At 42.7% G+C, this 27,126-nt stretch overlaps 1 protein-coding gene across 2 annotated transcripts in view; it reads left to right on the plus strand.

Annotated features, from left to right (window-relative positions):
• The window catches only part of TTN (titin), a 275,309-nt gene that overhangs the window by 243,809 nt on the left and 4,374 nt on the right, over window positions 1-27,126 (plus strand). For both annotated transcript variants that reach the window (XM_045066923.1, XM_045066924.1), the window contains 29 exons: window positions 9-305; window positions 1,665-1,952; window positions 2,069-2,368; window positions 2,641-2,943; window positions 3,043-3,348; window positions 3,472-5,238; window positions 5,555-5,848; window positions 6,727-7,014; window positions 7,127-7,426; window positions 7,511-9,577; window positions 9,674-9,976; window positions 10,078-10,383; window positions 10,497-10,787; window positions 10,886-11,182; window positions 11,310-11,615; window positions 12,780-13,085; window positions 13,166-13,447; window positions 13,649-14,242; window positions 14,362-14,649; window positions 14,752-15,051; window positions 15,501-15,803; window positions 16,665-16,967; window positions 17,086-17,670; window positions 17,799-18,104; window positions 18,220-18,519; window positions 19,200-19,775; window positions 19,882-20,187; window positions 20,730-21,323; window positions 21,463-27,110. In XM_045066923.1, the coding sequence (XP_044922858.1) occupies window positions 9-305; window positions 1,665-1,952; window positions 2,069-2,368; window positions 2,641-2,943; window positions 3,043-3,348; window positions 3,472-5,238; window positions 5,555-5,848; window positions 6,727-7,014; window positions 7,127-7,426; window positions 7,511-9,577; window positions 9,674-9,976; window positions 10,078-10,383; window positions 10,497-10,787; window positions 10,886-11,182; window positions 11,310-11,615; window positions 12,780-13,085; window positions 13,166-13,447; window positions 13,649-14,242; window positions 14,362-14,649; window positions 14,752-15,051; window positions 15,501-15,803; window positions 16,665-16,967; window positions 17,086-17,670; window positions 17,799-18,104; window positions 18,220-18,519; window positions 19,200-19,775; window positions 19,882-20,187; window positions 20,730-21,323; window positions 21,463-27,110 (18,404 nt within the window). The remainder of the gene's footprint in view (window positions 1-8; window positions 306-1,664; window positions 1,953-2,068; window positions 2,369-2,640; window positions 2,944-3,042; window positions 3,349-3,471; window positions 5,239-5,554; window positions 5,849-6,726; window positions 7,015-7,126; window positions 7,427-7,510; window positions 9,578-9,673; window positions 9,977-10,077; window positions 10,384-10,496; window positions 10,788-10,885; window positions 11,183-11,309; window positions 11,616-12,779; window positions 13,086-13,165; window positions 13,448-13,648; window positions 14,243-14,361; window positions 14,650-14,751; window positions 15,052-15,500; window positions 15,804-16,664; window positions 16,968-17,085; window positions 17,671-17,798; window positions 18,105-18,219; window positions 18,520-19,199; window positions 19,776-19,881; window positions 20,188-20,729; window positions 21,324-21,462; window positions 27,111-27,126) is intronic.

Raw genomic sequence — 27,126 nt, forward strand, 5'->3', positions numbered from 1 at the left:
TACCACAGAGCCTCCAAGAAATGTCCGTATCACCGATATTTCAAAGAACTCTGTCAGCCTCTCATGGCAACAACCAGCTTTTGATGGAGGAAGCAAGATAACAGGCTACATTGTTGAGAGACGAGACCTCCCAGATGGCCGATGGACCAAGGCCAGCTTCACCAATGTTATCGAGACTCAATTTGTCGTTTCTGGCTTGACACAGAATTCCCAGTATGAATTCCGTGTCTTTGCAAGGAATGCCGTTGGTTCAGTCAGCAATCCATCTGAGGTTGTAGGCCCCATTACGTGCATTGATTCTTATGGTAAGCATTTTTAGAACTTTGAATCCCAAAAGCAATTTAACTCAATGTTTGTCCATACTTTTTCTAGTCCTGATCTATAGAATATCTTTTACTATGCACCTTAATTAGATATTTAGAAGAAAGTATGTACAACAGCTGGGAGTCTCAGGAGAATTCCTTAGTATCTCCTGCTCTTTTAACTGTGAAATGTGAGATTTGGACAACAGGATATCTAAAGTCCCTTCCAAATTCAACTTGTTAAATGCTTGGTATGAGCTGCTACTTTCCCTTTTCTATTTTAAACTATCATAGTCAATAATTAAAACCATGGTTGAATGCACAGAAAATATTACCCTTAAATAAGTAAAAAACTAAACAGAGGCATTAACAATAATAGTATTAGCAGTAGCTAAAATTTGCTGGGTATTTTTCATGAATTCTCTCCCTTAATTTTAACAACCCTAACATTGGCCCATTCTATAGAACAGGAACTGAGGTTCAGAGCACTTATGTAACTTCCCTAACATGGAGAAGCTCATTAGTGTAGAGTGGGAATTCAAAGAGACTCCAGGACTCTATGTTGTTGTCATTCCAAAAAAACCATACTTGGCCATTCTGGAAAACAGGAACACATTCAACTTCATAGCAGTTTCAAAATTAAAATTTCTTGAGGCTTAGGTATCCTGTGATACCTTGTCTAAAAGCTCCCTGTGTTCAAGGAGTCTCTCTGGTGTCCAGGCAGAAGTATCCGCTCCTGTTCTCATGCTCAGAATCGCAGGGCTGCTCTTTATGAATCAGGCTTTGTGGACACTGTTGTGAGACTGTGAAACAAGTCAAATTTAGTTCTGTTTCTCAAAAGTTCTAAGCAGCCTGGCAGAAAATCTGTCCAGTGACATATAGAGCTCTGTGAGTAAAGAATTGAGACTTCAAGAGTTCGACTTGAACGACCCAAAGTTGGATGTCAGTGAACTGCAAAGGGAAAACTAGAATAGGAGATAGTCCGAGGAAAAGAAAGGAGAACCTAGGATGAGACAAAATGTATAATGCAGCTTCTTCGAGGATGTTCTCACTACCGTATCCCATTCTGTCCCAGAAATTAAACACCTGATAGACTTTAAAATACATTTCAAAGGCACTGAAGTGCCTGTGTGATTACTACAGTGTCACCGAAGGACAGAGCTTCCTCACAACCTATATTTCCCATCTGGATAGAAGCCTGGCTTCCAAAATTTAAATGTTTAAAATAATAAATATATAAAATTAGAACTATTATATACTTAGATATTACTTAGTAAAAGCCAATGACCTTGCTTTGATGTTGCAATTATTTTTTTCCATCCTTATGATCTTTTAAATATTTCTCATCTGTTTTTCCCACAGGTGGACCTGTAATTGATTTGCCTCTAGAATATACAGAGGTTGTGAAATACAGAGCAGGTACATCAGTAAAGCTCAGAGCTGGCATTTCTGGCAAACCTGAGCCTACAATTGAGTGGTATAAAGATGATAAAGAGTTACAAACCAATGCACTGGTGTGTGTCGAAAATACCACCGACCTTGCATCTATACTCATCAAAGATGCAAGTCGCCTGAATAGTGGAAGCTATGAACTAAAACTAAGGAATGCCATGGGCTCAGCCTCGGCCACCATCAGAGTACAGATCCTTGGTAGGTGCTGCTGATAGGCCAATGTCATATTTTGGTTGCCTAGAACTTAGCAATTTTAAATTAGTAGTTTTTTAAAAAGTACTGACTGACATATTGTTTTATTCTTTCATTCACAGACAAACCAGGACCTCCAGGTGGTCCCATTGAATTTAAGACAGTCACTGCTGAAAAAATAACCCTTCTCTGGCGCCCTCCAGTGGATGATGGTGGTGCAAAAATCACTCACTACATCGTGGAAAAACGTGAGACAAGCCGCGTAGTGTGGTCTATGGTGTCTGAAAATTTGGAAGAGTGCATCATAACCACCACCAAAATTATCAAAGGAAATGAATACATCTTCCGGGTTCGAGCCGTAAACAAATATGGAATTGGGGATCCACTGGAATCTGACCCCGTGGTAGCAAAGAATGCCTTTGGTGAGACATGAGTTCATCAGCAAACTGAAATCGAATGTTTGAAATTTTTCAAATGAATTACTCTGCTAACTTGTATGTTTTCTCAGAATGATTTTCTTAGAATGTTTTATTTTGTCTCACATCTCCCCTCACTGTCATCTTTGTCACAAGGGAAAGGATAGTCAGTGCAACTACTACACTATACTCTTGCATAGGATTTGAAGATTGAAAGGTAGAATTTATCAGTGATGTCAATCCTTCAAACTCATTTTTTCCTTTTTCTTTCTAAATAGTTACTCCTGGGCCTCCAGGCATACCAGAGGTAACCAAGATTACCAAGAATTCAATGACTGTTGTCTGGAGCAGGCCAGTTGCAGATGGTGGCAGTGAAGTAAGCGGCTATTTCCTTGAGAAAAGAGACAAGAAGAGTCTAGCATGGTTTAAAGTCTTAAAGGAGACTATCCGTGACACCAGAGAGAAAGTGACCGGACTAACGGAAAACAGTGACTACCAATACCGAGTTTGTGCTGTAAATGCTGCTGGTCAGGGTCCATTTTCTGAACCATCTGACTTCTACAAAGCTGCCGATCCAATCGGTAAGTGCTCATCAATGCAGCATCTTCACCTATGTCTCCTTCATGTCCCTAAATTGTACATGACCATGTAATCACTGAGTGTAATTCTGGTCATTCCAGACCCTCCAGGCCCACCAGCTAAGATAAGAGTCGCAGATTCAACCAAATCCTCTATCACTCTTGGCTGGAGTAAACCCGTCTATGATGGAGGCAGTGCTGTTACTGGATACGTTGTTGCGATGAGACAAGGAGAGGAAGAGGAATGGACTATTGTCTCTACCAAGGGAGAAGTCAGAACCACAGAATATGTGGTATCGAACCTGACACCTGGAGTCAACTACTACTTCCAGGTATCTGCTGTAAACTGTGCTGGACAAGGAGAACCTATAGAAATGACTGAACCTGTGCAAGCTAAAGATATACTTGGTATGTACCTACTCGTATTGTTGTGTGTGTGTGTTTTTGTTTTTTTTTAATGAGAGTGCGTCTAGGAAATCATTCATTTTCTTGCTTTAAAATTCAAAATTTATGTCCATTTTACGTCTACAGAGGAACCAGAGATTGACCTAGATGTGGCTCTCAGAACCTCTGTTATAGCTAAAGCTGGTGAAGACATACAAGTGTTGATTCCCTTCAAAGGCAGACCTCCACCTACTGTCACATGGAGAAAAGATGAGAAGAATCTTGGCAGTGATGCCAGATACAACATTCAGAACACTGATTCATCTTCATTACTCATCATTCCTCAAGTCACTCGCAATGATACAGGGAAATATATTCTCACAATAGAAAATGGCGTTGGTCAAGCAAAGTCTTCCACTGTGAGTGTTAAAGTGCTGGATACACCAGCTGCCTGCCAGAAACTACAGGTGAAACATGTTTCTCGAGGCACAGTCACTCTGTTCTGGGATCCTCCTCTCATTGACGGAGGATCTCCCATAATCAATTATGTCATTGAAAAGAGGGATGCCACCAAGAGAACATGGTCTTCAGTGTCACACAAATGTACCAGTACAACCTTTAAGATAACAGATTTGTCAGAGAAAACTCCATTCTTCTTCAGAGTTCTTGCAGAAAATGAAATTGGAGTTGGGGAGCCCTGTGAAACTACTGAGCCAGTGAAGGCTGCTGAAGTCCCAGCTCCTATCCGTGATCTTTCCGTGAAAGACTCGACAAAGACATCTGTCACCCTGAGCTGGACCAAGCCTGACTTTGATGGTGGTAGCATCATCACAGAATATGTTGTGGAAAGGAAAGGGAAAGGTGAACAAACATGGTCACATGCCGGCACAAGTAAGACCTGTGAAATTGAAGTTACCCAACTTAAGGAACAGTCAGTTCTGGAATTCAGAGTATCTGCCAAAAATGAGAAAGGACTCGGTGATGCTGTTACTATTGGGCCAATTACAGTGAAAGAACTTGTGATTACACCTGAAGTTGACCTGTCAGATATCCCTGGGGCACAGATCGCTGTGAGAATTGGGCATAATGTACACCTCGAATTGCCTTATAAAGGAAAACCCAAACCATCTATCAGTTGGCTGAAAGATGGTTTGCCACTGAAAGAAACCGAGCATGTTCGTTTCAGTAAAACCGAAAACAAAATTACTTTGAGTATTAAGAACGTCAAGAAAGAAAACGGAGGGAAATACACCCTTATTCTCGATAATGCTGTCTGTAGAAATGCCTATCCCATTACAATCATCACACTTGGCCCACCGTCCAAGCCCAAAGGGCCCATTCGATTTGATGAAATCAAGGCTGACAGTGTCATCATGTCCTGGGATGTGCCTGAAGATGATGGAGGAGGAGAAATTACCTGTTACAGCATTGAGAAGCGGGAAACTTCACAAACTAATTGGAAGATGGTGTGTTCAAGTGTTGCCCGGACAACTTTCAAAGTTCCTAATCTGGTCAAAGATGCTGAATACCAGTTTAGGGTTAGGGCGGAAAATAGATACGGAGTCAGCGAGCCACTTGTCTCAAACATTATTGTGGCGAAACACCAGTTCAGGATTCCTGGCCCCCCAGGAAAGCCAGTTGTATACAACGTGACTTCTGATGGCATGTCACTAACTTGGGACGCTCCAGTTTATGATGGTGGTTCAGAAGTTACTGGATTCCATGTTGAAAAGAAAGAAAGAAATAGCATCCTCTGGCAAAGAGTTAATACATCACCAATATCTGGAAGAGAATATAGAGTTACGGGACTCATGGAAGGCCTAGATTACCAGTTCCGTGTATATGCTGAAAATTCTGCTGGCCTAAGCTCGCCCAGTGACCCAAGCAAATTTACTTTAGCTGTTTCTCCAGTAGGTAAGTAACTGAATATTTCTGGAATATATCTAATTCAGCAACTGAATATCCTACTACAAACACACACTGCTTTTCTTTCACTTATCTGCTCCTCACCTATCTTCTGTCCACTCTCGAGAGCTAGTTGAGTAAAGCAAAGGGAATGATTTTAAGTCAGTCTAATTCTTTCAAGTTCTTTTTAAAGCTTAGCTACAAAAAAAAAATATGAAATTAAAATTAGCTTGGGGGATTTATTTATTTTTTTCTTCCACTGTGAATAAATTGATGATAAAAATGGATTACAGAAATGATAGAGTTAATTTCCATACTTTTTCAGACCCTCCTGGCACTCCTGACTACATTGATGTCACCCGGGAAACCATCACACTTAAATGGAACCCACCCCTGCGTGACGGGGGCAGTAAGATTGTGGCCTACAGCATTGAGAAACGGCAAGGGAGCGATCGCTGGGTCAGATGCAACTTTACTGACGTCAGTGAATGTCAGTACACAGTCACAGGACTTAGTCCTGGGGACCGATACGAGTTCAGAATAATTGCAAGAAATGCCGTCGGTACCATAAGTCCGCCTTCACAGTCTTCTGGCATTATCATGACAAGAGACGAAAATGGTGAGCATTTCCAACTGATCGCCAAACACGCTTAAGAGCAGTCACTTTTTTTTTTTTTTGACAGAGATCACAAGTAGACAGTGAGGCAGACAGAGAGAAAGGAGGCAGGCTCCCCACAGAGCAGAGAGCCCGATATGGGACTCAATCCCAGGACCCTGAGATCATGACCTGAGCTGAAGGTAGAGGCTTGAACCCACTGAGCCACCCAGGCGTCCCAAGAGCAGTCACGTTTTTTAAAGATACCTTTGGCCCCGGTCTTTAACAGGGGAACAAGAACACCATTTCATATAGATTTCCCAGGACTGCTATGTGGATGAATTAGATTTTCTACCTTTCAAATAAAAAGAAGGAAAAAAATTAACTAATTAGCATTGATTCTTTTTTGCATGGTTATTGTTTCACTCTGTTGCCATATAAATAGCATGCAAATGGGAAGGAGTTTTGAGTTTTGTAATTCCAGTCCTTTATAATAAAAACACTCTCAAGAATAACTGTCCAGCTTTTCTGAAGTTACTAAAATACAGCACACCCCTGTGGTACAGTCCTCCCCTTGCTTGAGTGCAGCTGATGACCTCCTACAAGAACTTGTTTGAATATACAGCAGCATTAGGAAGTAAATGATCTATAAATATCTTCTAATTACAAATGGCAATGCAAGATTAATAACACGATAGACATAAAAAGGGGATGACTTCGTAGCATGCAGATGTCCTGCCCCATAATCTCGATTCTCAATTCTCAATCCTGCTTTCACAACAAGCTTTGGTAACACAGGATATACATTACCATTCCAGGCTTTAGGATATGGTGCTAATGAAAAACATGCTTACGTTTTTATCTAGCCAAACTAACGCATATTATTTCTATATCTTTTATAGTTCCACCAACTGTAGAGTTTGGCCCTGAGTACTTTGATGGTCTCATTATTAAGTCTGGAGAGAGCCTCAGAATTAAAGCTTTGGTGCAGGGACGGCCAGTACCTCGAGTAACTTGGTTCAAAGATGGAGTAGAAATTGAAAAGAAGATGAATATGGAAATAACTGATGTCCTAGGATCCACCAGCCTTTTTGTTAGAGATGCTACCCGGGACCATCGTGGTGTATATTGTGTGGAAGCCAAAAATGCATCTGGCTCCTCAAAAGCAGAAATTACGGTGAAAGTACAAGGTACTTGTGAAACAACTTCTTAATCTTATAATTTATAGGACTTGGGTTAGAGACATGCCTGATTGTACTTTAAGGGGCAAGGAAAAATTAACTCTGGAACCTTTTCTTACAGACACACCAGGAAAAGTAGTTGGGCCAATAAGATTCACCAATATCACTGGCGAGAAGGTGACCCTGTGGTGGGATGCTCCTGTCAATGACGGCTGTGCTCCCGTCACTCACTACATCATTGAGAAACGGGAAACCAGCAGACTTTCTTGGGCACTAATTGAAGATAACTGCCAGGCCCACAGCTATACTGCCACCAAACTAATAAATGGCAATGAATACCAATTCCGTGTTTCTGCAGTTAACAAGTTTGGTGTTGGGAGGCCGCTTGATTCTGACCCAGTAGTTGCTCAAATACAATACAGTAAGTATCTGTTGTTTTTCTAAGGGGTACCATGTTGTAAGATTAACTTCCAATCCACATGTCTAATTTGTCTTAATTTTACAGCTGTTCCTGATGCCCCCGGCACTCCAGAACCTAGTAATGTAACCGGCAATAGCATTACCCTGACATGGGCGAGGCCAGAATCAGATGGTGGCAACGAAATTCAACAATACATCCTTGAAAGGAGAGAAAAGAAAAGCACACGATGGGTAAAAGTGATCAGCAAACGACCAATCTCTGAGACGAGATTCAAAGTCACTGGTCTGATAGAGGGCAATGAGTATGAATTCCACGTCATGGCTGAAAATGCAGCAGGAGTGGGACCTGCAAGTGGTATCTCAAGACTAATCAAATGTCGAGAGCCGGTCAGCCCACCAAGTGCTCCCACTGTGGTCAAGGTGACCGACACGTCCAAGACAACCGTGAGCTTAGAATGGTCTAAGCCAGTGTTTGATGGCGGCATGGAAATAATTGGATATATCATTGAAATGTGCAAAGCTGACTTAGGAGACTGGCAAAAGGTAAATGCAGAGGCGTGTGTGAAAATGAGATACACAGTCACTGACCTGCAAGCGGGTGAAGAATACAAATTCCGGGTTAGTGCTATCAACGGTGCCGGAAAAGGAGAGAGCTGCGAAGTGACCGGCGCAATTAAAGCAGTTGACCGATTAGCAGCTCCTGAGTTAGACATTGATGCAAACTTCAAGCAGACCCATATTGTTAGAGCTGGGGCCAGTATCCGCCTCTTCATTGCCTACCAGGGTAGACCGACTCCTACGGCTGTGTGGACCAAGTCTGACTCCAACCTGAGCATTCGGGCTGACATCCACACAACAGACTCCTTCAGCACCCTCACTGTGGAAAACTGCAACAGAAATGATGCAGGGAAATACACCCTTACCGTAGAAAACAACAGTGGTAGTAAGTCAATCACATTCACTGTAAAGGTGCTAGACACTCCAGGCCCACCTGGCCCAATCACTTTCAAGGATGTGACCCGTGGATCTGTTACACTGATGTGGGATGCTCCTATCCTTGATGGGGGTGCCCGAATCCATCATTATGTGGTAGAAAAACGAGAAGCAAGTCGTCGTAGCTGGCAGGCTATCAGTGAAAAATGCACTCGTCAGATCCTCAAGGTCAGTGACCTGGCAGAAGGCGTTCCATACTATTTTCGTGTTTCTGCTGAAAATGAGTACGGTGTGGGTGAACCCTATGAAATGGCAGAACCGATCGTAGCCACAGAACAGCCCGCTCCACCTAAGAGACTTGACATCATTGACACGAGCAAATCGTCGGCAGTCTTAGCATGGCTTAAACCCGACCATGATGGAGGCAGCCGGATCACTGGCTACCTTCTCGAAATGAGACAAAAGGGATCTGACTTCTGGGTGGAGGCTGGTCGCACCAAACAGATGACTTTCACAGTGGAGCGCCTGGTTGAGAACACTGAATATGAATTCCGTGTGAAGGCTAAGAATGATGCTGGCTACAGCGAACCCAGGGAAGCCTTCTCCTCCGTCATCATCAAGGAGCCTCAAATTGAGCCCACTGCTGATCTCACTGGAATTACTAATCAGCTCATAACTTGCAAAGCAGGAAGCACATTTACCATTGATGTCCCAATCACTGGTCGTCCTGCTCCCAAAGTAACATGGAAGCTTGAAGAAATGAGACTTAAGGAGACAGATCGAGTGAGTATCACAACAACAAAAGACAGAACCACCCTGTCTGTGAAGGATAGCATGAGAGGTGACTCTGGAAGATACTTCTTGACCCTGGAAAATACAGCTGGTGTTAAAACATTTACCATCACAGTTGTGGTCATTGGAAGGCCAGGCCCAGTCACTGGCCCCATTGAGGTCTCATCTGTCTCGGCTGAATCGTGTGTCCTGTCATGGGCTGAACCTAAAGATGATGGAGGCACTGACATTACCAATTACATAGTTGAAAAGCGTGAATCGGGTACAACAGCTTGGCAGCTTGTCAATTCCAGCGTCAAGCGCACTCAGATTAAAGTCACTCATCTCACAAAATACATGGAATATTCTTTCCGGGTCAGTTCAGAGAACAGATTTGGTGTCAGCAAGCCTCTAGAATCAGCACCAGTAATTGCAGAGCATCCATTCGGTAAGAAAAATAAAAATATTTCAAACTTCATTATTAAGTATTTCCCCTGAATTTTATAAAATTGTATTCATATTTGATGCCTTTGTTTGTATTTAGTCCCGCCAAGTGCTCCTACCAGACCTGAAGTCTACCACGTGTCTGCCAATGCCATGTCCATTCGTTGGGAAGAACCTTACCATGATGGTGGCAGTAAAATCATTGGCTACTGGGTTGAGAAGAAAGAACGGAACACCATTCTTTGGGTGAAAGAAAACAAAGTGCCATGCTTAGAGTGCAACTACAAAGTGAGTGGTTTGGTAGAAGGACTTGAATACCAGTTCAGAACATATGCACTCAATGCTGCAGGTGTTAGCAAAGCCAGTGAAGCTTCAAGACCTATGATGGCTCAAAACCCAGTTGGTATGTATCAAAATTGAATGGGTACATTAGTTTATCATCATCATCGACACTAGAATTCAGAGTTGTATTTTTTTTTAACTTGACTTTCGCATCCCTTCCAGATGCACCAGGAAGACCAGAGGTGACAGATGTCACAAGATCAACAGTGTCACTGATTTGGTCTGCCCCGGTTTATGATGGTGGCAGCAAGGTGGTGGGCTACATCGTAGAGCGTAAGCCCATCAGTGAGGTTGGAGATGGCCGCTGGCTAAAATGCAACTATACCATCGTATCCGACAATTTCTTCACTGTGACTGCTCTCAGTGAAGGAGACACTTATGAATTCCGTGTGTTGGCTAAGAATGCAGCAGGAGTAATTAGCAAAGGATCAGAATCCACAGGCCCTGTCACTTGCAGAGATGAATATGGTAATAATAATAATAATAATAAAATAATAATCAATGTACTCCTTTTAAATGATCACAATTTTTGTGAAAATAAACGGTCCTATATTTATTCATATCCATTCTGTCTATGATAGCTCCACCCAAAGCTGAACTGGATGCCAGATTACAGGGTGACCTGGTTACCATCAGAGCAGGCTCGGATCTCGTCCTCGATGCTGCAGTTGGTGGCAAACCTGAACCCAAAATTATCTGGACCAAAGGGGACAAGGAACTAGATCTCTGTGAAAAGGTCTCTTTGCAGTATACAGGCAAGCGTGCAACTGCTGTGATCAAGTTCTGTGACAGAAGTGACAGCGGAAAATACACATTAACAGTGAAGAATGCCAGTGGGACCAAGGCTGTGTCTGTCCTGGTCAAAGTTCTTGGTAAGCCTGTCAGATGTTCTTTTAGTTTGTACAGCATTTTCATGTGTGGGTAGAAAAAAAACATCTGAATCACTGCTTACCATTCACACCTGTTTCAGATTCCCCTGGCCCATGTGGAAAGCTCACTGTCAGCAGAGTGACAGAGGAAAAGTGCACTTTAGCCTGGAGCCTTCCTCAGGAAGATGGAGGGGCAGAAATAACTCACTACATCGTGGAAAGACGAGAGACTAGCAGACTCAACTGGGTGATCGTTGAAGGCGAATGCCCAACCCTGTCCCACGTTGTTACCAGACTCATCAAGAACAATGAATACATATTCCGAGTGCGGGCAGTGAACAAATATGGCCCTGGTGTGCCTATTGAATCAGAGCCAATTGTAGCCAGAAACTCATTCAGTGAGTATTAACACTCTGCAACAACTTGGTAGTTAAATATAATGGGATTGGGGGCAAGGGGGACTATCCTATCAATAGTGATTTTGTATAATTCTGACCATCCTCACTTTCATAAAAATATAAACAGCTATTCCATCACAACCGGGCATACCCGAAGAAGTTGGGGCCGGCAAAGAGCATATCATCATCCAGTGGACAAAACCTGAATCTGATGGTGGTAATGAGATCAACAACTATCTAGTAGACAAACGTGAGAAAAAGAGCCTGCGCTGGACACGTGTCAACAAAGACTACGTGGTATATGATACCAGGCTGAAGGTGACTGGCCTCATGGAAGGTTGTGATTACCAGTTCCGGGTCACCGCCGTGAACGCTGCTGGTAACAGTGAACCCAGCGAAGCTTCCAACTTTATCTCATGCCGAGAACCATCATGTGAGTTCTAAGAATCAGACACAAACCTAATGCCCATTAAAACCATGTTACAAATTTTCCAATATACCATTTTCAAGAACCTCTAGAATTTATGAATGATCTAGAAAAGCATATGCTTATTAGAGGGATCTTAAATATAGCTAGGCCAGAACATTTTAACCACTACTTCTGTTGATAAGTTGGCAGTTACATCGCTAAAAATTATCACAGTATTTTCCAGTCTATGAAAAAATAAATTATTTTACTACCAATATGAAAGAGATATATTTTGTGAATATTCCTAAGAATGGGGAAAATGTGGCATGTGATAATAATTACTAAAAAGAAAAAAGATGTCTTGTTTAAGAAGAGCATAAAGGTTAGTATTCTAACAAGTGCCTAACAAAATTGTCACAAGAGCTTCAAAAATAAGTGGCAAATCCTTGTACAGAGTTTGAGCCTGACTAAAAAGAATAAACCACTGTGACTGAATAGTGGAAGAAGGGGAAACCACTTTGCATACTCAGTAGAAACACAGAGGTGACAAGTGATACTAACCCTGTGGGAGCTGAGTGACTAAGGGATAGTGCCTGAGAACAGGTATTTTTAAGCAATGAGCGGAGCTAGAAGAATCCAACATATCTAGCCAAAGTAGCAGGAAAAAACCACTTACCTTTCCTAAGGAAATGTAATTTTTAAATAAAATATTAATGATGTTGATATATGAATAATAATGATATAGCATTCAGCGCTGTCCTATAAAATCAGAAGAACCCAGTTATACAGATTATCTTGGTGAGTGTGGACAAAAAAAAAAATGCCTTACTCTTCTGGGGGTGGGAGAATCAGAAGAAAGGGAAGGTGACCACATACTTGTGGGTTAAGATGCAGAGATCATAAAGTGACTTGTATTTCTTATGGCCAGTAAGGATACAACTTAATGAATCCTTTTTTAAAAAATTTTAATCCTTTACTACACTATAGAAAGACCTTTTAAAATATTGACTTTAATAAATCACAGAGTTTTTTTTTTCCTTATAAACCTTATTAAAAGACCTTTTGAAATACTGGTGGTGGGGCGGGGAGAGTAATAATGCCTTTGTGAGTCTTGAAAACCAAAAATATAAACCCTCAAACCTTCCTTATTTGTATAATATGTGAACTCGCCCTTTTTAAATTCCATAGATACCCCTGGACCACCTTCTGCTCCAAGAGTTGTGGATACCACCAAGACCAGCATTAGTTTGGCATGGACCAAGCCCATGTATGATGGTGGCATTGACATCATAGGATACGTTCTTGAAATGCAAGAGAAAGACACTGATCACTGGTACCGAGTGCATACCAATGCCACAATAAGAAATACTGAATTCACTGTGCCAGAGCTTAAAATGGGCCAGAAATACTCCTTCAGGGTTGCTGCTGTGAATGCGAAGGGTATGAGTGAATACAGCGAATCAACTGCTGAAATTGAGCCCGTGGAAAGACTAGGTATTTATAATAAAAGCTTTTAGGTGAATTTTTTCTCATTGCCCCTATTCATAAATTAAGTTTTGACATTTGCTTTCCAGAAATACCAGACCTAGAGCTTGCCGATGATTTAAAGAAGACTGTGACCATCAGAGCTGGGGCCTCATTGCGCCTGATGGTGTCTGTATCTGGAAGACCACCTCCTGTCATCACATGGAGCAAGAAGGGCATTGACCTTGCAAACCGGGCCATTATTGACACCACTGACAGCTACTCTTTACTTATTGTGGACAAAGTTAACCGGTACGATGCTGGAAAATACACTATTGAAGCCGAAAATCAATCTGGCAAGAAATCAGCAACAGTCCTTGTTAAAGTATATGGTAAGTATTTGTCTTAAAATTGACTACACTCTAAGTAGATTTCTTAAAAAAAAAAAAAAAACAAAAACAAAAAAACCTTTGACCTAAGATTGATCACCTCTCTAGAGAGAAACCATGTTGAATACGTGTTCCTGAAAAACACAAAACAGATCTACCAACCAATCAGCAAATAAGTTTGAATCTTACATTCTACTTTTTTAGATACTCCTGGTCCCTGTCCTTCAGTGAGAGTTAAAGAAGTATCAAGAGATTCTGTAACCATTACCTGGGAAATTCCCACAATTGATGGTGGAGCTCCTGTCAACAATTACATTATTGAGAAACGTGAAGCTGCCATGAGAGCATTCAAAACAGTAACTACCAAATGCAGCAAGACACTTTACCGAATTTCCGGACTTGTAGAAGGAACTATGTACTATTTCCGAGTGTTGCCGGAAAATATTTATGGCATAGGGGAACCATGTGAAACATCTGATGCAGTTCTGGTCTCAGAAGTACCTCTGGTGCCTACAAAGCTAGAAGTGGTCGATGTCACCAAATCAACTGTCACTCTGGCCTGGGAAAAACCACTCTACGATGGTGGTAGCCGACTCACAGGATATGTCCTTGAGGCCTGCAAAGCTGGCACCGAGAGGTGGATGAAGGTCGTCACCTTAAAACCCACAGTCCTAGAGCACACTGTTATTTCCTTAAACGAAGGTGAACAGTATCTATTTAGAGTAAGGGCACAAAATGAGAAAGGCGTGTCAGAACCAAGAGAGATCGTCACGGCCGTGACTGTACAAGACCTCAGAGGTATGTACCAAATCAACAAAAACAACCATAACAGTGATGTAAAGAAAACATTCAGAATTCATGATACTTTGTCCTTAGAAATAATGCTTAAAAATTAAGGCCTATTCTCTTTCTCCTAGTGTTGCCAACAATCGATCTTTCTACAATGCCTCAGAAGACCGTTCATGTCCCAGCCGGCAGACCAGTGGAGCTCGTGATACCAATCGCTGGTCGCCCACCTCCTGCTGCTTCCTGGTTCTTTGCTGGTTCGAAACTAAGAGAATCAGAGCGTGTCACGGTTGAAACTCATAGTAAAGTAGCCAAATTAACCATCCGTGAAACCACCATCAGAGATACTGGAGAATATACACTTGAACTGAAGAATGTCACTGGAACTACTTCAGAGACCATTAAAGTAATCATTCTTGGTAAGGATGTGTGACAAAGACACATGTGAGTTGTTGATGTTCAGTCACCCAATTGTGATTTGAAGTGAAAATTAATTTTCTGGATTTCTTTCTCTTTCATAGATAAGCCTGGTCCTCCAACTGGGCCTATTAAGATTGATGAAATTGATGCTACTTCAATTACCATTTCCTGGGAACCACCCAAATTGGATGGTGGCGCTCCATTGAGCGGTTATGTGGTTGAACAGCGTGATGCCCATCGTCCAGGATGGCTGCCAGTGTCTGAATCCGTGACTAGACAGACATTTAAGTTTACCAGACTCACTGAAGGCAATGAGTATGTGTTCCGTGTGGCTGCAACGAACCGCTTCGGGATTGGCTCTTACTTGCAGTCTGAGGTCATAGAATGTCGCAGCAGCATCAGTAAGTGCTTGGACCCTTAAGACTACCATTCTCCCCACCTGATTCTGAAAGTTGACAGAAGGGAATTTGTTTTTACTATGTACTAAGGAAAAAGAGGTCCCAAAATTAACCCTACGGTCTTTCTAAAGTTTCCTGGAGGTTTTCAACAGCGGTTTTTTGTTTGTTTGTTTGTTTGTTTTAATGAAAAAGAGGAAGGAGAAAAGGAATGAGGGAGACAGGGGGGACTGGCTAGGTTATAGTGAGGGAAAAAAATACAGAATACATGCCTAGTAAATGTTTACAAAATTAAAGAAAATGAGGAGCCTCAAGAAAAGTATAAAAATAAAAACATTGAAAAAATAGTCACAAGTCTTATATGCTATTTAAAAGGCTAAGACATACTTACAGAAATGTGTGTGTCTTTATTTTATTCTCATTGCCATAATGTGTTTACCTCTGTCTGACTGCAGGTATTCCAGGACCTCCAGAAACATTACAAATATTTGATGTCTCCCGTGATGGCATGACACTGACTTGGTATCCACCAGAAAACGATGGTGGCTCCCAAGTGACTGGATATATCATTGAGCGCAAAGAAGTGAGAGCAGATCGATGGGTCCGTGTAAATAAAGTACCAGTGACGATGACACGGTACCGTTCCACTGGCCTTATTGAAGGCTTAGAATATGAACACCGTGTCACAGCCATTAACGTGAGAGGGACTGGGAAACCAAGTCGTCCTTCCAAACCCATCGTTGCCATGGATCCAATTGGTAAATATATTGTGTATAGGTCAATTTTTTGAGGTATAATTTAAATATAGTAAAATTTATGATGTCACCAAATCAACTGTCACTCTGGCCTGGGAAAAACCACTCTATGATGGTGGTAGCCGACTTCTGAAAAGGTCCTGTTTGTAAGCACCACCACAGTCAAAATATAGAGTTCTTAAAAAAAAAAAATATATATATATATATATATATAGAGAGAGAGAGAGAGAGAGAGAGAGTGAGTTCATTCTTCCATCAGCTCAGAAAGTTCAGTTGTGGATCCCCTCCCCACTCCAGCCCCTAGCAGCTTGGGCAAGTAACTTTTTGTATTACCCTCTTGAATCTATTCCCAATTCTTTAAAATGGGACTTATAATACATGCTCTATATCAGTGCTTAGTTCTTTGAATAAGTTACTACTTCTAAAAGCACTTTGAGAGCTGATGATAAATGTAGGGTGGCAGTAGTGATCATAAATAAAGCACATTTAAGACTGAGGAAAAAGCAAGAGCTTTAAGTATTATTAACTGATAAAATGAATAAAATTTTAACAAAAAACTGTATTCTAATGTTTACACAATTCATTGCATGTTAGGTGGCACAGTTGGTTTTCAGCTTGGCAGCAACTTTAACAATATCTAATTGTCTTATTCTTTTTTTTTAATTTATTTATTTGACAGAAAGAGATCACAAGTAGGCACAGAGGCAGGCAGAGAGAGAGAGAGGAGGAAGCAGGCTCCCTGCTAAGCAGAGAGCCCGATGTGGGACTAGATCCCAGGACCCTGAGATCATGACCTGAGCTGAAGGCAGCGGCTTAACCCACTGAGCCACCCAGGCGCCCTAATTGTCTTATTCTTAACCCCAGCTCCTCCAGGGAAGCCGCAAAACCCAAGAGTTACTGATACAACAAGGACATCAGTCTCCCTGGCCTGGAGTGTTCCAGAAGATGAAGGAGGATCTAAAGTCACAGGTTACTTGATTGAAATGCAAAAAGTAGATCAACACGAATGGACCAAATGTAACACCACCCCAACCAAGATTCGGGAGTATACCCTAACACATCTACCTCAGGGCGCTGAATACAGATTCCGTGTCCTAGCTTGTAACGCTGGTGGACCTGGGGAGCCTGCTGAAGTACCAGGAACAGTCAAAGTCACTGAAATGCTTGGTAAGAAATATGATCACTTACTTTCTGTGAATAATTGATTTATTTCTTAAGATTTATTTCTTACCATCCCACCCCACTGCCTAAGAAATGCTAATTGTAACTGGATCTTTTTTCCTAGAATATCCTGATTATGAACTTGATGAAAGATACCAAGAAGGTATCTTTGTGAGACAAGGTGGAGTCATCAGACTTACCATACCAATCAAAGGAAAACCATTCCCAATATGTAAATGGACCAAGGAAGGACAAGATGTTAGTAAACGTGCCATGATTGCAACCTCTGAAACACACACTGAGCTTGTAATCAAAGAAGCAGACAGGGATGATTCTGGCACTTATGACCTGGTTCTGGAAAACAAGTGTGGCAAGAAGACTGTCTACATCAAAGTCAGGGTGATAGGAAATCCCAACCCTCCTGAAGGGCCACTTGAATATGACGACATACAAGCTCGCTCTGTAAGGGTCAGCTGGAGACCCCCTGCCGATGATGGTGGTGCTGACATCTTAGGCTATATTCTCGAGAGACGAGAAGTGTCTAAAGCTGCCTGGTATACGATTGATTCCAGAGTCCGAGGTACATCTCTGGTGGTAAAGGGCCTCAAAGAGAATGTGGAATACCATTTCCGTGTTTCAGCTGAAAACCAGTTTGGCATAAGCAAACCCTTGAAATCTGAAGAACCAGTCATACCAAAAACACCACTGAGTAAGTACTCTTCCAACCACGACACTGTAAAAATTCTTCCAGTACTCTTTCATTTTGAGATGAAAGCCATCAGCTTACAAGATATGGGACTGTACTCTCAACCCATGTTTTCTACTTCATATCCATAGATCCTCCGGAGCCTCCAAGCAATCCTCCAGAAGTACTCGATGTGACCAAGAGTTCTGTCAGCCTGTCTTGGTCCCGGCCCAAAGACGACGGTGGTTCTCGAGTCACAGGCTACTACATTGAACGCAAGGAGACATCAACAGACAAGTGGGTCAGGCACAACAAGACTCAGATAACGACCACAATGTACACAGTCACTGGGCTTGTTCCTGACGCAGAGTATCAGTTCCGCATCATCGCACAGAATGAGGTTGGCCTGAGCGAGACCAGCCCTGCTTCTGAACCAGTCATTTGCAAAGATCCCTTTGGTAAGGAGAGAGTCTCTAAAGGGGTTCAAATCAAAGAGGCAAGCCATCTTGGGTCTTTCGCTTTTATGTCAGCAGTAAAACTGATTCCCTTTTCGATTGTTTGAAAATATTTCAGATAAGCCAAGCCAACCTGGAGAACTTGAGATTCTTTCAATATCCAAAGATAGTGTCACTCTACAGTGGGAGAAACCAGAATGTGATGGTGGCAAAGACATCCTTGGATACTGGGTTGAATACAGGCAGTCTGGAGACAGTGCCTGGAAGAAGAGCAATAAGGAGCGCATCAAGGACAGGCAGTTCACAATAGGGGGGTTGCTGGAAGCCACTGAATATGAATTCAGGGTTTTTGCTGAGAATGAGACCGGGCTTAGCAGACCTCGAAGAACTGCTATGTCTGTAAAGACTAAGCTAACATGTAAGTAGCCACTAGTTCTCTGCTTTTGGCCTACAAACTAAGCAACGTATTAAGGCTCATTCTTCCTTGATATTAAGTAGATGTACAGAAAACCTTATTGGAGGAGAGCAAGTGTTTGGGAAGAGTGAACTCACTTTGGCATATACATAACAGGAAATAGCTGCCATGTTCTACAGAAGTCATTCCAAGCATGTAACCTCAGTAGATGTTAGGTGCAGTGACCTGAGCACATTCTTAGAGCAATTTCTCTTCATATGCAATGGTTTGGGATTTCTTTATGCTTCCTAATAAGACTTGAAGGGTTAACAAATGTACCCCATTTCAGTAAACCTAAGTAAGGCAAAGATTCTTTCTATAGATTAATAGAGAGAATTCATAAATTTCCCCAGACCCCTTATAATTTCTGACTGTACACTTGATCTTGGCCAAAAGGCCAAGAAGCGATTGTCTCCCAACTGTAAAGAGGAATGTCACTTATGTAATAATGTGATGATGTGCTCACTGAATCCCCATAAGACCCCAGGAAAAGCGCTATTAAATTTCTAGGTACTCGTGTGTAAATCATGGTATCTAAGAGAGTGTTAGTCAATAGGGTAAATTCATTCCTGCTATACAAGGGTAGAGGATTATAGATTTAGTAGTAATAATAATGCATTAATATTATCTTTCATATCCTTCAGCCGGAGAGGCTCCAGGAGTACGCAAAGAAATGGAGGATGTTACCACCAAGTTGGGTGAAGCTGCTCAGCTGTCATGCCAGATTGTTGGAAGGCCTCTTCCTGACATTAAATGGTACCGATTTGGAAAGGAGCTGGTACAAAGCCGGAAGTACAAAATGTCTTCAGATGGACGCACACATACACTAACCGTAATGACAGAGGAACAAGAAGATGAAGGTGTTTATACCTGCCTAGCTACTAATGAGGTTGGAGAAGTAGAAACCAGTAGTAAGCTTCTCCTGCAAGCAACACCACAGTTCCATCCTGGTTACCCACTGAAAGAGAAATATTATGGTGCTGTGGGTTCGACACTTCGACTTCATGTTATGTACATTGGTCGTCCAGTACCTTCCATCACTTGGTTCCATGGCCAGAAACTTCTGCAAAACTCAGAAAACATTACTATTGAAAACACTGAGCACTATACTCATCTTGTCATAAAGAATGTCCAACATAAGACTCATGCTGGGAAATACAAAGTTCAGCTCAGCAATATTTTTGGAACAGTTGATGCCATCCTTGATGTGGAAATACAAGGTATTTTATTTTAGTTTTTAGTGTTTTTTTTAATTTTCAAGAAAAAAAAAAAGATCTCAGGTGACCTACTACAAAAAACCACTATAATTGTATTTTCTCTCAACAGATAAACCAGACAAACCCACAGGACCAATTGTGATAGAAGCTCTGTTGAAGAACTCCGCAGTGATCAGCTGGAAACCACCCGCAGATGATGGAGGCTCCTGGATCACCAACTATGTGGTGGAGAAATGTGAGGCCAAGGAAGGAGCTGAATGGCAATTGGTGTCTTCAGCCATCTCGGTGACAACCTGCAGAATTGTAAACCTCACAGAAAATGCTGGCTATTACTTCCGGGTTTCAGCCCAAAACACTTTCGGCATCAGTGAGCCTCTAGAGGTTGCCTCAGTTGTGATCATTAAGAGTCCTTTTGGTGAGTACAATCTCTACAATCTTCCTACGGCAAAATTCCATCCTTACGCAAAACTCTTACTAATAGAAATAACATTTGAAAGGAAATAGCCAAGATTTAGATAAAATACAAGTGCCTTTTATCTCACTTAAACTGAACTTTTGCACATCTACAAGGGCAAATATAAACCCTAGTTCTTCTTTAAAAAATGAACTTTGTGTTTTGGTAAGTTTCTTAGCATAAAATGACCCATTTCCTTTTTCTGGAATAGCTGTTCTAGCTTTGGGGGTGCTTGGGTGGCTCAGTGGGTTAAAGCCTCGGCTTTCAGCTCAGGTCATAATGCCAGGATCCTGGGACTGAGCCCCGCATCAGGCTCTCTGCCCTGTGGAAAGCCTGTTTCCCCCTCTCTCTCTGCCTGTCTCTCTGCCTACTTGTGATCTCTGTCTGTAAAATGAATAAATAAAATCCTTTAAAAAATTAAATTAAATTTTTAAAAACTAAGCTTTTCATAAAGCTGCCTGTTTCACCTCATGACTCAAATCTCTCTCGTTTCTTTGAAACAGAAAAGCCAAGTGCTCCTGGCAAACCAACTATCACTGCTCTCACAAAAGATTCTTGTGTTGTGGCTTGGAAGCCACCTGCCAGTGATGGAGGTGCAAAGATTAGAAATTACTACCTTGAGAAACGTGAGAAGAAGCAGAATAAATGGATTGCTGTGACAACAGAAGAAATTCGAGAAACCGTCTTTTCAGTGCAAAACCTTATTGAAGGTCTTGAATATGAGTTCCGTGTGAAATGTGAAAATCTAGGTGGGGAGAGTGAATGGAGTGAAATATCAGAACCTGCCATTCCCAAATCTGATGTCCCAATTCAGGCACCACACTTTAAAGAGGAACTGAGAAATCTGAATGTCAGATATCAGAGCAATGCTACTTTGGTCTGCAAAGTGACTGGTCATCCGAAACCTATTGTGAAATGGTACAGACAAGGCAAAGAAATCATTGCAGATGGATTGAAGTACAGGATTCAAGAGTTTAAGGGTGGCTACCACCAGCTCATCATTGCAAGTGTCACAGATGATGATGCCACAGTTTACCAAGTCAGAGCTACCAACCAAGGGGGATCTGTGTCTGGCACCGCCTCCTTGGAAGTAGAAGGTAAAGACCTCAAATCTATAAAGCCAGTCTGGTGCTAGATGACATACTGTGAATTAGGAGTGGGGGTGGGGGAGTTGTTGCACTTAAATAGTGTTGAGTATTGCTAAATTGCATTCTTTCTTCTTTTATTCTGCTACAGTCCCAGCTAAGATACACTTGCCTAAAACTCTTGAAGGCATGGGAGCAGTTCATGCTCTCCGAGGGGAAGTGGTCAGCATCAAGATCCCTTTCAGTGGCAAACCAGACCCTGTGATCACCTGGCAGAAAGGACAAGATCTCATCGACAATAATGGCCACTACCAAGTTATTGTCACAAGATCTTTCACATCACTTGTTTTCCCCAGTGGAGTAGAGAGAAAAGATGCTGGATTCTATGTGGTCTGTGCTAAAAACAGATTTGGAATTGATCAGAAGACCGTTGAACTGGATGTGGCGGATGTTCCTGACCCACCCAGAGGAGTCAAAGTTAGTGACGTCTCACGAGATTCTGTCAACTTAACATGGACTGAGCCAGCTTCTGATGGTGGTAGCAAAATCACCAACTACATTGTTGAAAAGTGTGCAACTACTGCAGAAAGATGGCTCCGTGTAGGACAGGCCCGAGAAACACGTTATACCGTGATCAACTTATTTGGAAAAACAAGCTACCAGTTCCGTGTAATAGCTGAAAATAAATTTGGCCTGAGCAAGCCTTCTGAGCCTTCAGAACCAACCATAACCAAAGAAGATAAGACCAGAGCCATGAATTACGATGAAGAGGTAGATGAAACCAGGGAAGTTTCCATGACTAAAGCATCTCACTCCTCAACTAAGGAACTGTATGAGAAATATATGATTGCTGAGGATCTTGGGCGTGGTCAGTTTGGAATTGTCCACCGTTGTGTTGAAACATCCTCAAAGAAGACTTACATGGCCAAATTTGTTAAAGTCAAGGGGACTGATCAGGTTTTGGTAAAGAAGGAAATTTCCATTCTAAATATCGCCAGGCACAGAAACATCTTATACCTCCATGAATCATTTGAGAGCATGGAAGAATTAGTTATGATCTTTGAGTTCATATCAGGACTCGACATATTTGAGCGCATTAACACAAGTGCTTTTGAGCTTAATGAAAGAGAAATTGTAAGTTACGTTCGCCAGGTCTGTGAAGCACTTGAGTTCTTACATAGTCATAATATTGGACACTTTGACATTAGACCAGAAAATATCATTTACCAAACAAGAAGGAGCTCCACCATTAAAATCATAGAATTTGGTCAAGCCCGTCAGCTGAAGCCAGGGGACAACTTTAGGCTTCTGTTCACTGCCCCTGAATACTATGCACCTGAAGTCCACCAGCATGACGTTGTCAGTACGGCCACAGACATGTGGTCACTTGGAACACTGGTGTATGTGCTGTTAAGTGGTACCAATCCATTCCTGGCTGAAACTAACCAACAGATAATTGAGAACATCATGAACGCTGAATATACTTTTGAGGAAGAAGCATTCAAAGAGATTAGCCTTGAAGCCATGGATTTTGTTGACCGACTGTTAGTGAAAGAGAGAAAATCTCGCATGACAGCATCCGAGGCACTCCAGCATCCATGGCTAAAGCAGAAGATAGAAAGGGTCAGTACTAAAGTTATCAGAACACTAAAACATCGGCGTTACTACCACACTCTCATCAAGAAAGACCTCAGCATGGTTGTGTCAGCGGCACGAATCTCTTGTGGTGGTGCCATTAGATCTCAGAAGGGAGTGAGTATTGCTAAAGTTAAAGTAGCATCCATTGAAATTGGCCCAGTTTCTGGACAGATAATGCATGCAGTTGGCGAAGAAGGAGGATGTGCCAAATATGTATGCAAAATTGAAAATTATGATCAGTCTACCCAAGTTACCTGGTACTTTGGAGTCAGACAGCTGGAGAACAGTGAGAAATATGAAATCACCTATGAAGATGGAGTAGCCACCATGTACATCAAAGACATTACCAAATTTGATGATGGCACCTATAGATGCAAAGTAGTCAATGACTACGGTGAAGATAGTTCTTATGCAGAACTATTTGTTAAGGGTGTGAGAGAAACTTACGACTATTACTGCCGTAGAACCATGAAGAAAATTAAGCGCAGAACTGACACGATGAGACTCCTGGAAAGGCCACCAGAATTTACCCTGCCTCTCTATAACAAGACCGCTTATGTGGGTGAAAATGTCCGATTTGGAGTAACTATAACTGTCCACCCAGAGCCTCGTGTAACATGGTATAAATCAGGGCAGAAGATCAAACCAGGTGATGATGATGCGAAGTACACTTTTGAGTCTGACAAGGGTCTTTACCAGTTAACGATCAGCAGTGTGACTACAGATGATGATGCTGAATATATGGTTGTGGCAAGGAACAAATACGGCGAGGACAGCTGTAAAGCAAAACTGACTGTAACCCCACACCCACCGCCAACAGATACAACCTTAAGACCCATGTTCAAACGGCTGCTGGCAAATGCAGAATGCCAAGAAGGCCAAAGTGTCTGCTTTGAGATCAGAGTGTCTGGCATCCCCCCACCAACATTAAAATGGGAGAAAGATGGCCAGCCACTGTCCCTTGGGCCTAACATTGAAATTATCCACGAAGGCCTGGATTATTATGCCTTGCACATCAGGGACACTTTGCCCGAAGACACGGGTTACTATAGGGTCACAGCCACGAACACAGCTGGATCCACCAGCTGCCAGGCTCACCTCCAAGTGGAACGCTTAAGGTATGTCAAGCAAGAATTCAAGACTAAGGAGGAACGTGAACGACACGTCCAAAAGCAAATTGACAAAACGCTAAGAATGGCTGAAATTCTTTCTGGAACTGAAACGGTGCCACTGACACAGGTAGCCCAAGAGGCTCTGAGAGAAGCTGCCATCCTTTACAAACCAGCTGTAAGCACCAAGACTGTAAAAGGGGAATTTCGACTTGAGACGGAAGAAAAGAAGGAAGAGAGGAAACTCCGTATGCCTTATGAGGTACCAGAACCACGCAAGTACAAACAGACTACCATAGAAGAAGACCAACGCATTAAGCAATTTGTGCCTATGTCCGACATGAAATGGTACAAAAAGATCCGTGATCAATTTGAAATGCCTGGGAAAATTGACAGAGTTGTACAGAAAAGACCCAAGCGCATCCGCCTTTCAAGATGGGAACAGTTCTATGTGATGCCTCTTCCACGCATTACAGATCAATACAGACCTAAATGGCGTATTCCCAAACTCTCCCAAGATGATCTTGAAATGGTGAGACCAGCCCGCCGCCGCACACCTTCTCCTGATTATGACTTTTATTACAGACCTAGAAGACGTTCTCTTGGCGACATATCAGATGAAGAATTACTCCTTCCCATCGATGACTACTTGGCAATGAAAAGAACAGAGGAAGAGAGGCTGCGTCTTGAAGAAGAGCTTGAATTGGGTTTCTCAGCTTCACCGCCAAGTCGAAGCCCTCCACGTTTTGAGCTTTCTAGTCTGCGTTACACTTCACCACAAGCTCACGTCAAGGTGGAGGAAACCAGAAAAGACTTCAGGTATTCAACCTATCACATCCCCACAAGGGCTGAGACTAGCACAAGTTATGCAGAACTGCGGGAACGGCACGCCCGGGCCTCCTACAGGCAGCCGAAACAACGGCAGAGGATCATGGCTGAGAAAGAGGATGAAGAGTTGCTCCGCCCAGTTACCACCACCCAGCGCCTCTCGGAATACAGAAGTGAGCTTGACCATATGTCGAAGGAGGAAAAGTCTAGAAAGAAATCAAGGCGACAGAGAGAAGTGACAGAAATAACAGAAATCGAAGAAGAATATGAAATCTCAAAACACGCTCAGAGAGAGGCTTCCTTAAAACATGCTCATAGAGAGGCCTCCTCCTCCTCAGTGTCTAGACTACTGAGGCGGCGGCGTTCCCTGTCTCCAACCTATATCGAGTTAATGAGGCCAGTGTCTGAGCTCATCCGGCCACATCGAGCACCACAGGAGGAATATGAAGATGACACAGAAAGAAGATCCCCTACTCCAGAGAGAACTCGCCCACGTTCCCCCAGCCCCGTGTCTAGTGAGAGATCACTCTCGAGATTTGAGAGGTCTGCAAGATTTGATATCTTTTCCAGGTATGAGTCCATGAAAGCTGCTTTAAAGACTCAGAAGACATCAGAAAGGATGTATGAAGTTCTGAGTCAGCAGCCTTTTACGCTGGACCATGCCCCCCGAATCACACTGAGAATGCGCTCCCACAGGGTACCATGTGGCCAAAATACCCGTTTTATCTTAAATGTTCAGTCTAAGCCAACCGCTGAGGTTAAATGGTACCACAATGGTGTCGAACTCCAGGAAAGCAGTAAGATTCATTACACCAACATGAGTGGGGTATTGACCCTAGAAATTCTGGACTGTCAAGCTGAGGACAGCGGAACATACCGCGCCGTGTGCACCAACTACAAAGGTGAGGCCTCCGACTACGCGACCTTGGATGTAACAGGCGGGGATTACACCACCTACGCTTCCCAGCGCAGAGACGAACAAGTCCCCGCGTCTGTTTTCCCTGAGCTGACAAGAACAGAGGAATACGCGGTCTCGTCATTCAAGAAAACATCTGAGATGGAAGCGTCTTCCTCAGTCAGGGAGATGAAGTCGCAGATGACCGAGACAAGGGAAAGTCTCTCAGCGTATGAACACCATGCATCCGCGGAAATGAGAAGCGCAGCCATGGAACAAAAGTTGCTGGAAGAAAAAACCACACACAGGAAGATCAAGACGACTTTGGTGGGAGCAAGAATTCTGACGAAGCCAAGGTCCATCACCGTGTATGAAGGCGAGTCTGCGAGGTTTTCTTGTGATACTGACGGTGAGCCGGTACCCACTGTGGTCTGGCAGCGTGGGGGCCACGTGATAAGTTCTTCTGCTCGCCACCAAGTGACCACCACAAAGTACAAATCTACCTTCGAGATCTCTTCGGTTCAGGCTTCCGATGAAGGCAACTATAGCGTGGTGGTAGAAAACAGTGAAGGGAGGCAAGAAGCTCAGTTCACTCTGACCGTTCAAAAGGCCAGGGTTACTGAAAAGGCTGTGACCTCACCACCGAGAGTCAAATCTCCCGAGCCTCGAGTGAAATCTCCAGAAGCCGCTAAGTCTCCAAAACGAGTAAAATCCCCAGAACTGGTCACTTCTCACCCAAAAGCTGTCTCACCCACAGAAACCAAACCCACACCCACAGAGAAGGTTCAGCAGCTACCGGTCTCTGTCCCACCCAAGATAACGCAGTCTCTGAAAGCAGAAGCTTCTAAAGATACTGTGAAGCTGACCTGCGCAGTCGAAAGTAGTGTATTATGCGCAAAAGAGGTGACCTGGTATAAAGATGGTAAGAAACTGAAGGATGATGGGCATTTTCAGTTTCATTATTCAGCAGATGGTACCTATGAGCTCAAAATCCATAACCTCACAGAATCTGATAGTGGAGAATACATTTGTGAGATATCTAGCGAAGGTGGAACTTCTAAAACGAACTTCCACTTTATGGGACAAGCCTTTAAGAGTATCCATGAGCAGGTGTCCAAGATATCAGAAACTAAGAAAGCGGCTCAGAAAACTGCTGAATCAACAGAAACCAAGAAAACTGAACCCAAAGTACCTGAACCAATTTCCTCAAAACCAGCCATCATTACCGGGCTGCAGGATACAACTGCTTCTTCAGACAGCGTGGCTAAGTTTGCAGTTAAAGCTACTGGAGAACCCCGGCCCACCGTCATCTGGACAAAGGATGGAAAGGTAAACCATTCTTAAA

The sequence above is a fragment of the Mustela putorius genome, unplaced genomic scaffold (genome assembly GCF_011764305.1).
Source record: "Mustela putorius furo isolate JIRA1106 unplaced genomic scaffold, ASM1176430v1.1 tig00003869_pilon_pilon_pilon, whole genome shotgun sequence".
NCBI lineage: Eukaryota > Metazoa > Chordata > Mammalia > Carnivora > Mustelidae > Mustela > Mustela putorius.